We start from the raw sequence: 19,255 nt of genomic DNA, 5'->3' as shown, positions 1-19,255 counted from the left end.
AAACATCACCACAAAACACCACCACACAAACACACTAAACACTACCACACCACACACACTAAACAACACCACAACACACACTAAACAACACCACCACACACACTAACCACCACACACACTAAACACCCCACCACACACACACTAAACACCACCACACACACACACACACACTAAACACCCCACCACACACACACTGAACACCACCACACACACACACACACACTAAACACCCCACCACACACACACTAAACACCCCACCACACACACACACACACACTAAACACCACCACACACACACTAAACACCACCACACACACACACACACACACACACACTAAACACCACCACACACACTAAACACCACCACAACACCACACACACTAAACACAACAGACACACACACTAAACACCCCCCCACACACACACACTAAACACCACCACCCCCACACACTAAACACCACCCACACTAAACACCACACACACACACACACACAAACCACCACCACACACACACAAACCACCACCACACACACACAAACCACCACCACACACACACACCACTACCACACACACACACCAAACACCACCACACCACCACCACACACATTAAACCCCACCACACACACACACCACACACTCACACACTAAACACCACCACACACTCACACACTAAACACCACCACACACTCACACACTAAACACCACCACACACTCACACACTAAACACCACCACACACTCACTCACACACTAAACACCACCACACACTCACTCACACACTAAACACCACCACACACTCACTCACACACTAAACACCACCACACACTCACACACTAAACACCACCACACCACAGACTAAACACCACCACACCACACACTAAACACCACACACTAAACACCACACTGAACACCACCACACAAACACACTAAACACCACCACACAAACACACTAAACACCACACACACACACTAAACACCACCACACACACACACACACAAACACACTAAACACCACCACACCACCCACACACTAAACACCACCACACTAAACACCACCACACACACACTAAACACCACCACAACACACACACTAAACACCACACACTCTAAACACCACAACAACACCACACACACTAACCACACACACTAAACACCACCACACCACACACACTAAACACCACACACTCTAAACACCACAACAACACCACACACACTAACCACACAAACACTAAACACCACCACACACCACACACAAACACTAAACACCACCACACACACACACTAAACACCACCACACACACACTCTAAACACCACCACACCACACACACTAAACACCACACCACACACACTAAACCCCACACCACACACACTAAACCCCACACACACACACTAAACACCACCCACACACACACTAAACACCACCCACTAAACACCACCCACATACACACTAAACACCACCCACATACACTAAACACCACCCACACACAAACACACTAAACACCACGACACACACACACACTAAACACCACCACACACAAACACACTAAACACCACCACTACACACACTAACCACCACTACACACACACACTAACCACCACCACACACACACACACTAAACACCACACACTCTAAACTCCACAACAACACCACACACACTAACCACACAAACACTAAACACCACCACACACCACACACACTAACCACACAAACACTAAACACCACCACACACCACACACACTAACCACACAAACACTAAACACCACCACACACACTAAACACCACCACACACACTAAACACCACCCACACACACACTAAACACCACCACCACACACAAACACACTAAACACCACCCACACACAAACACACTAAACACCACCACACACACACACACACACACACACACACACACTAAACACCACCACACACACACACACACACACACACACACTAAACACCACCACACACACACACACACTAAACACCACCACACAAACACACTAAACACCACCACACAAACACACTAAACACCACCACACAAACACACTAAACACCACCACACAAACACACTAAAGACCACCACACAAAACACCACCACACCACCACACTTAACACCACCACACACACACTAAACACCACCACAACACACACACTAAACACCACACACTCTAAACACCACAACAACACCACACACACTAACCACACAAACACTAAACACCACCACACACACCACACACAAACACTAAACACCACCACACACACTAAACACCACCCACACACACACTAAACACCACCCACACACACACTAAACACCACCCACACACACACTAAACACCACCCACACACAAACACACTAAACACCACCCACACACAAACACACTAAACACCACCCACACACAAACACACTAAACACCACCACACACACAAACACACTAAACACCACCACACACACACACACACTAAACACCACTCACACTAAACACCACCCACACACACACTAAACACCACCACACACACACACACACTAAACACCACCACACACACACACACACTAAACACCACCACACAAACACACTAAACACCACCACACAAACACACTAAACACCACCACACAAACACACTAAACACCACCACACAAACACACTAAACACCACCACACAAACACACTAAACACCACCACACAAACACACTAAACACCACCACACAAACACACACACACACACACTAAACACCACCACACACACAAACCACATACACACACACTAAACACCACCACAACACACACACTAAACACCACACACTCTAAACACCACAACAACACCACACACACTAACCACACAAACACTAAACACCACCACACACACTAAACACCACACACTCTAAACACCACAACAACACCACACACACTAACCACACAAACACTAAACACCACCACACACCACACACAAACACTAAACACCACACACACACACACACACTAAACACCACCACACACACACTCTAAACACCACCACCACACCACACACACTAAACACCACACCACACACACTAAACACCACCCACACACACACTAAACACCACCCACACACAAACACACTAAACACCACGACACACACACACACTAAACACCACCACACACAAACACACTAAACACCACCACACACACACTAACCACCACTACACACACACACACTAACCACCACCACACACACACTAAACACCACACACACACACTAACCACCACTACACACACATACTAAACACCACCACACCACACACACTAAACACCACACACAACACCACAACAACACCACACACACTAACCACACAAACACTAAACACCACCACACACCACACACCACACACAAACACTAAACACCACCACACACACTAAACACCACCACACACACTAAACACCACCACACACACACTAAACACCACCCACACCACACACACTAAACACCACCACCACACACACACACTAAACCCCACACCACACACACTAAACACCACCCACACACAAACACACTAAACACCACCCACACACAAACACACTAAACACCACCACACACACACACACACACACTAAACACCACTCACACTAAACACCACCCACACACACACTAAACACCACCACACACACACACACACTAAACACCACCACACACACACACACACACTAAACACCACTCACACTAAACACCACCCACACACACACTAAACACCACTCACACTAAACACCACCCACACACACACTAAACACCACCACACCACACACACACACACACTAAACCCCACACCACACACACTAAACCCCACACACTAAACACCACACACACACACTAAACCCCACACACACACACTAAACCCCACACACACACAATAAACCACACACACTAAACACCACACCACACACACTAAACACCACCCACACACACACACTAAACACCACGACACACACACACACTAAACACCACCACACACACTAAACACCACCACACACACTAAACACACACACTAAACACCACACACACACACACTAACCACCACTACACACACACACTAAACACCACCACACACACTAAACACCACACCACACACTAAACACCACACCACACACTAAACACCACACCACACACACACTAAACACCACTACACACACACTAAGCACCACCACACACAAACACACACACACTAACCACCACTACACACACACACACTAACCACCACTACACACACACACACTAAACACCACCACACACACACTAAACACCACCCACACACACACACTAAACACCACCCACACACACACACACACTAAACACCACCCACACACACACACTAAACACCACCCACACACACACACTAAACACCACACACTAAACACCACTACACACACACACACACACACCAAACACACACGGACAAGGACAAACACTGACCACAACACACACACACACACACGGACAAACACTGACCACAACACACACACACGGACAAACACTGACCACAACACACACACACGGACAAGGACAAACACTAACCACAACACACACACACGGACAAACACTGACCACAACACACACACACGGACAAGGACAAACACTAACCACAACACACACACACTGACCACAACACACACACATACACACGGACAAGGACAAACACTGACAACGACAGGACCGGAAAAAGGGCAAGCCTATCCAAGAATCACAATGATGTAAAAGAGGAACAATCTCCCTGCAATTTAATGGGTATTTACCAACGTTTCGGCATCACTGTGCCTTCCTTAGGGTAATGTCATGAATACTTGAACCAGGTGCTTGCACTGTGTGTCTACATAACCTGGTTCAATTATTCATGACATTACCCTGAGGAAGGCACAGTGATGCCGAAACGTTGATAAATTAAATTGCTGGGAGATTATACATGGAGTGTGCGACTTTCTTTATTTTGATAGTTTATAGTTTATTCGCCGTTAGTCAGCGCCTCCACACAAACTATTATTCTGGGTGTGCACCAGCTCATGTTTTTTTAACCCCCATAGAGACTGCCAGAGGTCCGGACAACAGGCCCTCCGATTTGACACACTGAACTCTGTCTTTGAAGTAGTTGGTGAACCAGGCGAGGCAGTCATTTGAGAAACCAAGGCCGTTGAGGCTGCCGATAAGAATGTGGGGATTGACAGAGAAAGCCTTGGCCTGGTCGATGAATACAGCTGCACAGTACTGTCTCTTATCGATGGTTATCGGTGGTTATGATATCATTTAGGACCTTGAATGTGGCAGATGTGCACCTGTGACCAGATCGGAAACCAGATTGCATAGCCGAGAAGGTACGGTGGGATGGACAGTGTGGGGGATTTGGAAACAACGGGATGAAAAAACACATTTGACTTGCTCTTTAACAGTTTACATTAAATAATAAAAGACTGAGTGTTTCGATCTGTCCTTAATTTTCTGAGTGAACCTATCAGAGATGAGAACATGATCTCACCTGAGGGAGTGCTGTGGATGGAGGAGCTGATTCTGGACTTGGCCTCGGTCAGCTTGGACACACTGTTGGCCCTCATGCGAGGAGCCAGTTTGTTGTCGGTGGGGGTGGAGGAGCGGAGGCCCAGGCGCAGTATGGTCTCTGCAGACAGGCGAGGGGAGGAGGTGCTGCTCCGGCCTACTGTACACTCTGAGTCACTACGGGCCGAGATGGAGCCCAGCCGCGTCCTCCTGGGCTGGGCCAGCATGTCTAGCCGCGAGGGCCCTTTACGACCCGATGGAGGCTTGGACGTGGAACTGGTGGTGGACACCTCGGAGGCCACAGACATCCTGTCTGCATCGGCCTGGTCCGTGTCGGATGTGTCCCCCTAGCCGGGCCCGGCGGAGCAGGGAGGTTCTGGTAGGCCGTGGCTGGGGCAGAGAGGCCTGTTTCCCCAGGGAGGAAGCTGTGGAGGCCTGGAGAGTCTTACTAGACTTAGTGGAGCTGGTCTTGCAGCTGGATTTGGCCTCCAGTTTGGAATGTAGCAGGTCATCCATAGAGGTGAAGTGGCTGCGGCTGTACGTGCGACTATGCAAACTCTCCTGGTCAGAGGAAAGGATGTCGGAGATGGGGAAGGACGAGGTCTGGTCATCATCTGTGAGATCCTGGGAGGGTTGGCGTGCCCGCGACGGGGCAGACTGAACGGAGCGGCGAGCATCTAGTCGGCTGGGATCAGTTCTGGTCTTGGTCTTTCTCTCCAAGCGCTCGCGAGCATTGGTGCTGGCAGCGGTTTTGGAGGTTGGGCTCAGGTTGCTCTTCTCCTTGTACAGGCTGCTGAGGGAGCGCCGTTTCTGGTGAGCCGGTTTCTTCTCTCCCTCCCCTGCCGCCTGGTTGTAGGTGCTGGCTGTGTCCACGTCTGACTCAGGGGAGAAAAAGCCTGCCCGGTTGGCTCTGTCCAGCTTGTTCTCATCCCTCAGCTTGGCCTCCAGGAAGGCCATGACAGCCACTGTGTCCTTCAGCAGGGTGGCTGTGTCCATGCTGCCCACAGAGTCACTGCGCTCGCTATGCTCGCGGCCCAGGACACCGGCATCACCTTTGATCTGAGGGATCAGTTCGATGGGTACCACACCACTGGGCTTCTCAATGGTGAAGCTGCCCTGACGGACCAGAGGCTTGCCCCCTGACTTCTCCCCCCTGTCCCCTCCTCCTTTGCTGTGGTGCTGAATCCTATCCTCTGCCCGCCTCCTCCTCTCCTCGGACCTCTTCTCACTGCTGCTCATGGGTCTGAAAGAGGGCTTGGAGGAGGTCTGTAGTGGGGCCTTGGTCTGGTTCATCATATCCCCCTCCTCTATGGAGGTAAAACACACCCCGTCTCCTTCATGCTCCACCTGCCTCTCCTTTTCCTGGGGCTCCGTGTCCTGTTTCTCCCCGATCTCTGAGCGATGCAGGCCCAGGCCGCACAAGCTCTTCCCTGGCTTGGCCCGGGGGTCGTCGATGGGAAGCTGGGGGAGGGTCCTGCGTTTACGCTCGGTGAGACTGGAGGTGGCAGAGCTGGTACTTCGAATGGAAACGCCCGACTCAAAGGCATCTGCTTCTGGAAGAAAAAATAAATAAATAGTAGAGCTACATTTCTTAATCAAATTAAATAAATATCGCACCCAACTCAACCCTAGTAATTTAGTGCCATTATGTGATGAAAATACACCTTAGCTAAGACAGATGCAGATTGACATTAGCCTGATTTTGGTAAATATAGGAGCCCTACTGTACCTCTCTGCTGATGGACGAAGGCAGGTGACTCAGCACCAGACCCCTCTGGGTCGGTTCTGGTGTGGTTAGCAGCTGGACTGGCCCACTGAGACACCCAGCGACTACTGCCCACTGCCACTGGGTCCTCAGACATACTCTGACAGGAGAGAAGAGAGCGCAGACACAGTTAGCCTAGTCTCGTCAGACTCGTGGCATTCCACTCCATTTAGAGAAACAGTGGTTGTGGGAAAAGACTACAGTTAACCTACTAAATCAACCGGATCCCTGCTACTGGCCACCTAGAGCTGGAGGAAGTACTCACATGTAGCGGAGGACACAGAAGACAACTCTGCTGCCATTCATTCACCTCTGAATGGTCTTATGTTTAAGTGATGAGCCTGAAGAGTTATCATACTCATTACGTATTAGCTGATTCATATTTTAAACCAAGCATGGTGTAGAATAGCGGACCCAGAGTAGCCAAGGGAGGTGATAGGTGGGAATAAAGACCCATGATTGTACAAAAACAATACTTGAATTTATTACAGATGCAGGATTTTAGAATAAATGGCTTGTCTCACAGTTGTCCATAGCAGCAACATTCAGGATACGAAATATCATAAAAATTACGGCGAGTCTAAAGCTCAGCCCCTTAATAAGGTTCCTACTTCAGCTTAGACTGGGCTTAGATGCTAAACAGTATAACTAAGGATGACCCCTTTTCCAGCTCTAAACAGAGCAACTCTCATTACTGGGACTAGAGAGTCTACCAGAACAGCCTAAATCAACTACATACAGGCTGCAACAAACAAACTGCTATGGAGCACATTATAAAATGGTGTTCAACCCTGAGCTGAGAGAAAAGGACAGCATGCCTACCGGTACATTGAAACAAATTAACTTTACACAGGCTTTAACGAAACACGGCTTGTAACAAAAATAAATAGGCTTTAACGAAACACGGCTTCTAACAAAAATAAATAGGCTTTAACGAGACACGGCTTGTAACAAAAATAAATAGGCTTTAACGAAACACGGCTTGTAATAAAAAATAAAAAATTTGCAGTAAGCTTTAGTTGTCTTTTTGCACTGAGTCAATTCCTCACGCTGCTGTTTCCAACGTCTTATCATCGACTCATTAAGACCAAGCTCCCGTGCAGCAGCTCTATTTCCTTTTCCAACAGCCAGATCAATCGCCTTCAACTTGAAAGCTGCATCATATGCATTTCTCCGTGTCTTTGCCATGATGAGGGTGACAAAATGACTACCGTAATCAGAATGATGGGAAGTTTGAGAGCGCTCAATTTAATCTAAACAGTAAACAAAAAAGTTGTTTGACCTTAACCCGTTCGGCAATTTCATTGGTCTAATGAAAGCTTCATGCCGGCAAAAAACTGAGCACGTCACAGAATGTGTTTTTTTGGAGAAAAAATTTTGAAAGTGGGAAAAATCCATATATTAGCCGTGTCATTGTTTAAGCCGCGAAGTTCAAAGCGTGGGAAAAAAGTTGCGGCTTATAGTCCGGAAATTACGGTAGAAATACTACTGAGGGAGAATGGATGCATGGGTGAACTACATGCTAATTATCTAACCTACCACACCTGGCTTTGTCACGGGCGTCAGAATGAGTAGACCAATGTGCAGTGTGGAATATGTTCATCTTGAGTTTAATGAAAGAAATGAACACTACAAATTAAACAAAAAATTACAGCAGACAGTTTCGTCAGGTACTTACAACTAAACGGAAAACAACTACCCACAAAACCCAAAGGAAAAACAGGCTGCCTAAGTATGGTTCCTAATCAGAGACAATGATAGACAGCTGCCTCTGGTTAGGAACCATACTCGGCCCAACACAAAGAAATACAACACATAGAATGCCCACCTCACCCCACACCCTGACCTAACCACATAGAGAAACAAACCCTCTCTCTCAGGTCAGGGCGTGACAGGCTTAAACCTGACAAACTAACTGGTAAGCAAACAATTAAGGTCAGGAACACCTAAAATGGTAGATAGCTATTCATGGAAATGGACTAGTGCACTTTATCTAAAACACACATGAATATAACTATAAGCATTTTTTTAAAATTTTTACTTCATGAAATAAGACCTGTTAAAGTGGTAATGAGGCCAGGCTGCCTCATTACACTCTGTAGGGTAGCACCATGGTGTCGCCGGAGGACAGCTAGCTTCCGTTCTCCTCTGGGTACAATGACTTCAATGCAAAACCTAGCAGGCTCATGGTTCTCACCCCCTTCCATAGACATACACAGTAACAACTTCTGGAGGACATCCTCCAACCTATCAGAGCTCTTGCAGCACGAACTGACATGTTGTCCACCCAATCAAAGGATCAGATCATTAATATAGTACTGAAAGCATAAGCTACAGGTAGCTAGCACTGCAGTGCATAAAATGTGGTGAGTAGTTGACTCAAAGATAGAGAAAGACAATAGTTGAACAAATTTGAACAAATTCAATTCTTCAAACATGAAGGAGCAAGAGAGAGAGCTATATTTCGTAATTATTTCACTCACTTTCAGCAAATGCTATGTTCGCTAGCTGGCTATGACTATCCAACACTGGACCTCTTCCAAGTCAAAGTAAGCTTTTGGTTTTACTCATTTATTGCCACCTGGGCCCGCAAGTGTAACTGCTAAAGTGCTTGCTGACTGAACACTGTACTGCATGTTTGTAGCGGGTTTACTAACACGTTAGTTCTATTAGCTATGCTGACTATGACGTTACTTTAGCTAATATGGTGAAAACGATGTAGGCTGTGTGTAGCATCAATGATATGAAGGTTTGCCTTGGAAAGTTTTTTTTCGCCTGGTCACAGACTGCTGAAGTGTTGTGCACTGAAGTCCGCAAGTGAAGAAAAAGGTGAGAGAAGGAGAGCACGTAGATGCGAGAAGGAATAAAATGAGCTGTTTGTATGTGGCTATAAAAGTTAACTATTTGCATGTGATCAGGGGTATATTCATTCTGCCGATTCCGTTGAAAAACTTTTCTTAAACAGAAGCTAACGGAACAAAATGTGGTTAAACATGACTCAATTTGTCCAATAGAAACTGTCATTTTCAAGTACTGATTACACCCTAGATCAGCTAGATGCAGGTAAGAGTGTGCAAGGCGGTATTGAATGTGTCACTGTCTATCCATGTGTCACTGTCTGTCACCTCAAATCTTTCTCTCGACCTGTGTGTACGTACAGTTAAAGTCGGAAGTTTACATACACCTTAGCCAAAAATATTTTCTCTGTTTTTCACAATTCCTGACATTTAATCCTAGTAAAAATTCCCTCTCTTAGGTCAGTTAGGATCACCACTTTATTTTAAGAATGTGAAATGTCAGAATAATAGTAGAGAAAATGATTTATTTCAGCTTTTATTTCTTTCATCACATTCCCAGTGGGTCAGAAGTTTACATAAACTCAATTAGTATTTGGTAGCATTGCCTTTAAATTGTTTAACTTGGGTCAAACGTTTCGGGTAGCCTTCCACAAGCTTCCCACAAAAAGTTGGTTGAATTTTGGCCCATTCCTACTGACAGAGCTGGTGTAACTGAGTCAGGTTTGTAGGCCTCCTTGCTCGCACACACTTTTTCAGTTCTGCCCACAAATGTTCTATAGGATTGAGGTCAGGGCTTTGTGATGGCCACTCCAATACCTTGACTTTGTTGTCCTTAAGCCATTTTGCCACAACTTTGGAAGTATGCTTGGGGTTATTGTCCATTTGGAAGACCCATTTACGACCAAGCTGTAACTTCCTGACTGATGTCTTGAGATGTTGCTTCAATATATCCACATATTTTCCTTCTTCATGATGCCAACTATTTTGTGAAGTACGCCAGTCCCTCCTGCAGCAAAGCACCCCCACAGCAGGATGCTGCCACCCCCCGGCTTCACGGTTGGGATGGTGTTCTTTGGCTTGCAAGCGTTCCCCTTTTTCCTCCAAACATAATGATGGTCATTATGGCCAAACAGTTCTATTTTTGTTTCATCAGACCAGAGGACCTTTCTCCAAAAAGTACAATCTTTGTCCCCATGTGCAGTTGCAAACCGTAGTCTGGCTTTTTTTATGGCGGTTTTGGAGCAGTGGCTTCTTCTTTGCTGAGCGGCCTTTCAGGTTAAGTCGATATCGAACTGGTTTCACTGTGGATATAGATACTTTTGTACCTGTTTCCTCCAGCATCTTCACAGGGTCCTTTGCTGTTGTTATGGGATTGATTTGCACTTTTCGCACCAAAGTACATTCATCTCTAGGAGACAGAACACGTCTCCTTCCTGAGCGGTATGACGGCTAAGTGGTCCCATGGTGTTTATACTTGTGTACTATTGTTTGAACAGATGAACGTGGTACCTTCAGGCATTTGGAAATTGCTCCCAAGGATGAACCAGACTTGTGGAGGTCCACAATTGTTTTCCCAAGGTCTTGGCTGATTTCTTTTGATTATCCCATGATGTCAAGCAAAGAGGCACCGAGTTTGAATGTAGGCCTTGAAATACATCCACAGGTACACCTCCAATTGACTCAAATTATGTCAATTAGCCTATCAGAAGCTTCTAAAGCCATGACATAATTTTCTGGAATTTTCCAAGCTGTTTAAAGGCACAGTCAACTTAGTGTATGTAAACTTCTGACCCACTGGAATTGTGATACAGTGAATTATAAGTGAAATAATCTGTCTGTAAACAATTGTTGGAAAAATTACTTGTGTCATGCACAAAGTAGATGTCCTAACCGACTTGCCAAAACTATAGTTTGTTAACAAGAAATGTGTGGAGTGGTTGAAAAACGAGTTTTAATGACTCCAACCTAAGTGTATGTAAACTTCCGACTTCAACTGTATGTCGTAAACCTTCATCCATAGGCTAGGTTGCAGCAACCTCATGATGGGTATAGGGAAAATTTGAGCATCATGTAGTAGCCTAAACCTACCGATGTTACATTTAACTGGGTGAATGGATGACAGTCATCCAATATGCAATATGAATGACAGTCATCCAATATGCTGTAATAGAAATATGTTCATAAAAAAATTTCATAAAAAAACCCCGGCACCGACCGCAAATGGATCCCAATATACATCAGATAGACTATTGTAGACCATACTAGACTATTGAAAACCATACTAGACTATTGTAGACCATACTAGACTATTGAAAACCATACTAGACTATTGTAGAGTATACTAGACTGTTGTGGACTATACTAGACTGTTGTAGACCATCCTAGACTACTGTGGACTATATACAGTCTCCTTCCTCCCTTTGTGGCTTGTATGGAAGTGGCCTGGAGGGGACAGAGCATCATTTCTCATCTCTCTATGAACTAGGTCACAGACTGAGTGGCCTACTCTGTGAATAACAAGGAAGCGGGGTGTGCCTGGCTGACACACAACTACTCCACTACTCCCCTTCCAATAGAGTAATCTTAATGCAATCTGGAGCTCTTACTTTCCTATATTTATAGTGCAGATGAAATTAATTTGATCACCCTGTTGTTGCAGGACATTTTGTGTAGGTTATTCACATTTTAAAAAGGATTCTAACGTTTGTAATTTCCACTTTAAAATGTATGACTTCATTTGCACCAACTAAAACTGTATCAATGCCTACAAAAATGTCCATTCATTATAATCCACACAATAATTCACGCTACTAGCTAGTAGTCAGTTAGCCACTGCTAGCGGTCATCAGCTACCCTCAGCCCGGTCAACTCCTGCCAGTCTGCACAGCGCGATTCAACCCAGAGCATATCAGACTGCTTTTTCTCTACCACATCTCCGGAATCCTACCGGAAGCTCTGAACCTTTACACCGGATCATCACAGCTAGCTAGCTGATATTCGAGTGGCAATTGCTGGCTAACGTCTCTGTCCTGAAGCAAGCACCTCTTAGCCTGCCATCCCCGGCCCGCTAGCTGTCTGAATCGCCGTGTCTCCAGCTCGCTTAGCTACACACTGGACACTATGATCACTCGGCTACGCATGCCTCTCCCTAATGTCAACATTGCCCATTTCTGTTTTGGTTAGTCATTATTGTCTTATTTCACTGTAGAGCCTCCAGCACTGCTCAATATGCCTTAGCTAGCATTTTGTTCCACCTCCAACACATGCGGTGACCTCACCTGGTTTAAATGGTGTCTCTAGAGACAAAACCTCTCTCGTTGTCAATCAATGCCTAGGTTTCTCTCCACTCTGCTGTCTTCAACCAGGATCTCAGCGATGACTGCCTCATTGCCTGTGTCCGTAATGGGTCCGCGGTCAACCGACCACCCCTCATCACTGTCAAACGCTCCTTAAAAGACTTCAGCGAGCAGGCCTTTCTAATCGACCTGGCCCGGGTATCCTGGAAGGATATTGACCTCATTCCGTCTGTAGAGGATGCCTGGTTATTCTTTAAAAGTGCTTTCCTCACCATCTTAAATAAGCATGGCCGATTTAAAACATGTAGAACCAGGAACAGATGTAGCCCTTGGTTCACTCCAGACCTGACTGCTCTTGACCAGCACAAAAACATCCTGTGGCGTACTGCATTAGCATCGAATAGCCCCCGCGATATGCACATTTTCAGGGAAGTTAGGAACTAATATACACAGGCAGTTAGGAAAGCAAAGGCTAGCTTTTTCAAACAGAAATTTGCATCCTGTAGCACAAACTCCCAAAAGTTCTGGGACACCTCCTCCCAGCTGTCCACTGCACTACGGCTAGGAAACACTGTCACCACAAATAAATCCACGATAATTGAGAATTTCTGTAAGCATTTTTCTACGGCTGGCCATGCTTTCCACCTGGCTACCCCTACCCCGGTCAACAGCTCTGCACCTCCATTTACATTTTAGTCATTTAGCAGACGCTCTTATCCAGAGCGACTTACAGTAGTGAATGCATACATTTCATTTCATACATTTTTTTCCCTGTGCTGGCCCCACGTGGGAATCAAACCCACAACCCTGGCGTTGCAAACACATGCTCTACCAACTGAGCCACAGGGAAGGCCACAGCAACTTGCCCAAGCCTCCCCATTTCTCATTCACCCAAATCCAGATAGCTGATGTTCTGAAACAGCTGCAAAATCTGGACCCCAACAAATTAACTGGGCTAGACAATCTGGACCCTCTCTTTCTAAAATGATCCACCGCAACTGTTGCAACCCCTATTACTAGCCTGTTCAACCTCTTAATTTGATTTGATCTTTTGTATCGTCTGAGATCCCTCAAGATTGGAAAGCTGCCGCGGTCATCCCCCTCTTCAAAGGGGGAGACACCTTAGACCCAAACTGTTACAGACCTATATCTATCCTACCCAGCCTTTCAAAGGCCTTCGAAAGCCAAGTTAACAAACAGATCACCGACCATTTCGAATCCCACCGTACCTTCTCCGCTTTGCAATCTGTTTTCCGAGCTGGTCATGGGTGCACCTCAGCCACGCTCAAGGTCCTAAACGATATCATAATCACCATCCATAAAATCCAATACTGTGCAGCTGTATTCATCGACCTGGCCAAGGCTTTCGACTCTGTCAATCCCCACATTCTTATCAGCAGACTCAACAGCCTTGGTTTCTCAAATGACTGACTCGCCTGGTTCCCCAACTACTTCTCAGACAGAGTTCAGTGTGTCAAATCGGAGGACCAGTTGCCTGGACCTCTGGCAGTCTCTATGGGGGTGCCACAGGGTTCAATTCTCGGGCCGACTCTTTTCACTGTATACATCAATGAAGTCGCTCTTGCTGCTGGCGATTCTCTGATCCACCTCTACGCAGACGACACCCTTCTGTATACTTCTGGCCCTTCTTTTGACACTGTCTTAACTAACCTCCAGACGAGCTTCAATGTCATACAACTCTCCTTCCGTGGCCTCCAACTGCTCTTAAATGCAAGTAAAACGAAATGCATGCTCTTCAACCGATCACTGCCCGCACCTGCCCGCCCATCTAGCATCACTACTCTGGACAGTTCTGACTTAGAATATGTGGACAACTACAAATACCTAGGTGTCTGGTTAGACTGTAAACGCTCCTTCCAGACTCACATTAAGCATCTCCAATCCAAAATTAAATATTGAATTGGCTTCTTATTTTGCATCCTTTTGTATCCTTATTTTGCATCCTTCACTCATGCCCTCGTAAAACTGACTATCCTACCGATCCTTGACTTTGGCGATGTCATTTACAAAATAGCCTCCAACACTCTACTCAGCAAATTGAATGCAGTCTATCACAGCACCATCAGTTTTGTCACCAAAGCCCCATATACTACCCACCACTGCGACCTGTATGCTCTCGTTGGCTGGCCCTCGCTTCATATTCATCGCCAAACCCACTGGCTCCAGGTCATCTATAAGTCTTTGCTAGGTAAAGCCCCGCCTTATCTCAGCTCACTCTGCTGCCAATGACTGGAGCGAATTGCAAAAATCACTGAAGCTGGAGACTCATATCTACCTCACTAACATTAAGCATTAGCTGTCATAGCAGATTAAAGATCATTGCACCTGTACATAGCCCATCTGTAAATAGCCCACCCAACTACCTCATGCCCATATTGTTATTTATTTTTTTAGTTTGTTTTCTTGATCCTTTGCACCCCAGTATCTCTATTTGCACATTCATCTTCTGCACATCTATCACTCCAGTGTTTATTGCTAAATTGTAATTCCTTTGCCACAACGGCCTATTTATTGCCTTATCTCCCTAATCTCACCTCATTTGCACAGGCTGTATATAGACTTTTCTATTGTGTTATTGACTGTATGTTTGTTTATTCCATGTGTAACTGTTGTTGTTACTTCTGTCGCACTGCTTTGCTTTATCTTGGCCAGGTCGCAGTTGAAAATGAGAACTTGTTCTCAAATGGCCTACCTGGTTAAATAAAGGTGAAATAAAATGTTAAAAAAATGTCTGCACCCCTGCCCAGTCATGTGAAATCCATAGATTAGGGCCTAATGAATGTATTTACATTGACTGATTTCCTTCTATGAACTGGAACTCAGTAAAATCTTGGAAATTGTTGCATGTTGTGTTTATATTTTTGCTCTGTCATGAGGAAATCAGCACTAGCATTGTTAACCTGTTAGGGCTAGGGGGCAGTATTGACACGGCCGGATAAAAAACGTACCGATTTAATCTGGTTACTACTCCTGCCCAGTAACTAGAATATGCATATAATTATTGGCTTTGGATAGAAAACACCCTAAAGTTTCTAAAACTGTTTGAATGGTGTCTGTGAGTATAACAGAACTCAAATGGCAGTCCAAAACCTGAGAAGATTCCATGCAGGAAGTGGCCTGTCTGACAAGTTGTGTTTCATCTTGGCTCTTTTTATTGAAGACTGAGGATCTTTGCTCTAACGTGACACTTCCTACGGCTCCCATAGGCTCTCAGAGCCCGGGAAAAAGCTGAACGATATCGAGGCAGCCTCTGGCTGAAACACATTATCGCGTTTGGCAAGTGGCCGATCAGAGTACTATGGGCTTAGGCGCGTGCCCGAGTCGACCCCATGCTTTATTTTCTTTCGTCTGTTTACCTAAACGCAGATTCCCGGTCGGAATAGTATCGCTTTTTTATGAGAAAAATGGCATAAAAATTGATTTTAAACAGCGGTTGACATGCTTCGAAGTACGGTAATGGAATATTTAGAATTTTTTTGTCACGAATTGCGCCATGCTCGTCACCCTTATTTACCCTTTCGGATAGTGTCTTGAACGCACGAACAAAACGCCGCTGTTTGGATATAACTATGGATTATTTTGAACCAAACCAACATTTGTTATTGAAGTAGAAGTCCTGGGAGTGCATTCTGACGAAGACAGGAAAGGTAATAACATTTTTCTTATAGTAAATCTGACTTTGGTGAGTGCTAAACTTGTTGGGTGTCTAAATAGCTAGCCCTGTGATGCCGGGCTATCTACTGAGAATATTGCAAAATGTGCTTTCACCGAAAAGCTATTTTAAAATCGGACATATCGAGTACATAGAGGAGTTCTGTATCTATAATTCTTAAAATAATTGTTATGCTTTTTGTGAACGTTTATCGTGAGTAATTTAGTAAATTCACCGGCAGTGTTCGGTGGGAATGCTAGTCACATGCTAGTCACATGCTAATGTAAAAAGCTGTTTTTTGATATAAATATGAACTTGATTGAACAAAACATGCATGTATTGTATAACATAATGTCCTAGGGTTGTCATCTGATGAAGATCACAAAGGTTAGTGCTGCATTTAGCTGTGGTTTGGGTTTATCCTCTCTAGGCTAGGCGGGACGAATTCGTCCCACCTACGTAACAGCCACGGCTATCCTGTGGCGCGATTTTCAAAACCTTAAAAATCCTATTACTTCAATTTCTCAAACATATGACTATTTTACAGCCATTTAAAGATAAGACTCTCGTTAATCTAACCACACTGTCCGATTTCAAAAAGGCTTTACAACGAAAGCAAAACATTAGATTATGTCAGCAGAGTACCAAGCCAGAAATAATCAGACACCCATTTTTCAAGCCAGCATATAATGTCACCAAAACCCAGAAGACAGCTAAATGCAGCACTCACCTTTGATGATCTTCATCAGATGACAACCCTAGGACATTATGTTATACAATACATGCATGTTTTGTTCAATCAAGTTCATATTTATATCAAAAACCAGCTTTTTACATTAGCATGTGACGTTCAGAACTAGCATACCCCCGCAAACTTCCGGGGAATTCGCTAACATTTTACTAAATTACTCACGATAAACGTTCACAAAAAGCATAACAATTATTTTAAGAATTATAGATACAGACCTCCTCTATGCACTCGATATGTCCGATTTTAAAATAGCTTTTTGGTGAAAGCACATTTTGCAATATTCTAAGTACATAGCCCAGGCATCACGGGCTCGCTATTTAGACACCCGGCAAGTTTAGCACTCACCATAATCATATTTACTATTATAAAAATGTCATTACCTTTTGTTGTCTTCGTCAGAATACACACCCAGGACAGCTACTTCAATAACAAATGTTGGTTTGGTCCAAAATAATCCATCGTTATATCCGAATAGCGGCGTTTTGTTCGTAGCGTTCCAGACACTATCCGAAATAGTAAAGAAGTGTCGGCGCATGGCGCAATTCGTGACAATAAAATTCTAAGTATTCCATTACCGTACGTCGAAGCATGTCAACCGCTGTTTAAAATCAATTTTTAAGACATTTTTCTCGTAGAAAAGCGATAATATTCCGACCGGGAATCTCCTTTTCGGCAAACAGAGGAAAAAATCCCAAAGGCGGGGGCGGTCGGGGTCACGCGCATAAGCTAGTGTCTCTTGATGGGCCACTTGAGAAAGGCGATAATGTGTTTCAGCCTGGGGCTGGAATGACGACATTCTGTTTTTTCCCGGGCTCTGAGAGCCTATGGAAGACGTGGGAAGTGTCACGTTAGAGCAGAGATCCTTAGTAAATGATAGAGATGGAAAAGAAGTTCAACAAATGGTCAGACAGGCCACTTCCTGTAAAGGAATCTCTCAGGTTTTGACCTGCCATTTGAGTTCTGTTATACTCACAGACACCATTCAAACAGTTTTAGAAAATTTAGGGTGTTTTCTATCCATATGTAATAAGTATATGCATATTCTAGTTACTGAGTAGGAGTGGTAACCAGATTAAATCGGTTATGTTTTTTATCCAGCCGTGTCAATGCTGCCCCCTAGCCCTAACAGGTTAAGTGACATTATATGCTAGCTTGAAAAATGGGTGTCTGATTATTTCTGGCTGGGTACTCTGCTGACATAATCTAATGTTTTGCTTTCGTTGTAAAGCCTTTTTGAAATCGGACAGTGTGGTTAGATTAACGAGAGTCTTGTCTTTAAAATGGTGTAAAATAGTCATATGTTTCAAAAATTGAAGTTTTTGCATTTTTGAAGTTTTTGAATAACGCGCCACGGGATTACACTGGCTGTTACGTAGGTGGGACGATTTGGTGCCACCTAACCTAGAGAGGTTAACTTTTTGTGATCTCTGCCTCTCATTCCTGCCCACTGGGCACAGACAT

The 19,255-nt window shown here is 45.0% G+C and overlaps 1 protein-coding gene across 1 annotated transcript in view; it reads right to left on the bottom strand.

Annotated features, from left to right (window-relative positions):
* LOC106610889 (centrosomal protein of 170 kDa) overlaps window positions 1–19,255 on the bottom strand; it is an 85,992-nt gene that overhangs the window by 10,643 nt on the left and 56,094 nt on the right. The window contains 3 exon segments of the mRNA XM_014210552.2: window positions 5,495–5,858; window positions 5,860–7,064; window positions 7,241–7,376. Of these exon segments, the coding sequence (XP_014066027.1) occupies window positions 5,495–5,858; window positions 5,860–7,064; window positions 7,241–7,376 (1,705 nt within the window).

Source organism: Salmo salar, chromosome ssa01 (assembly GCF_905237065.1).
Source record: "Salmo salar chromosome ssa01, Ssal_v3.1, whole genome shotgun sequence".
Classification (NCBI taxonomy): Eukaryota; Metazoa; Chordata; class Actinopteri; order Salmoniformes; family Salmonidae; genus Salmo; species Salmo salar.
Note: the sequence above shows the minus strand (reverse complement) of the source record. Positions and strands in the feature narration are given on the sequence as shown.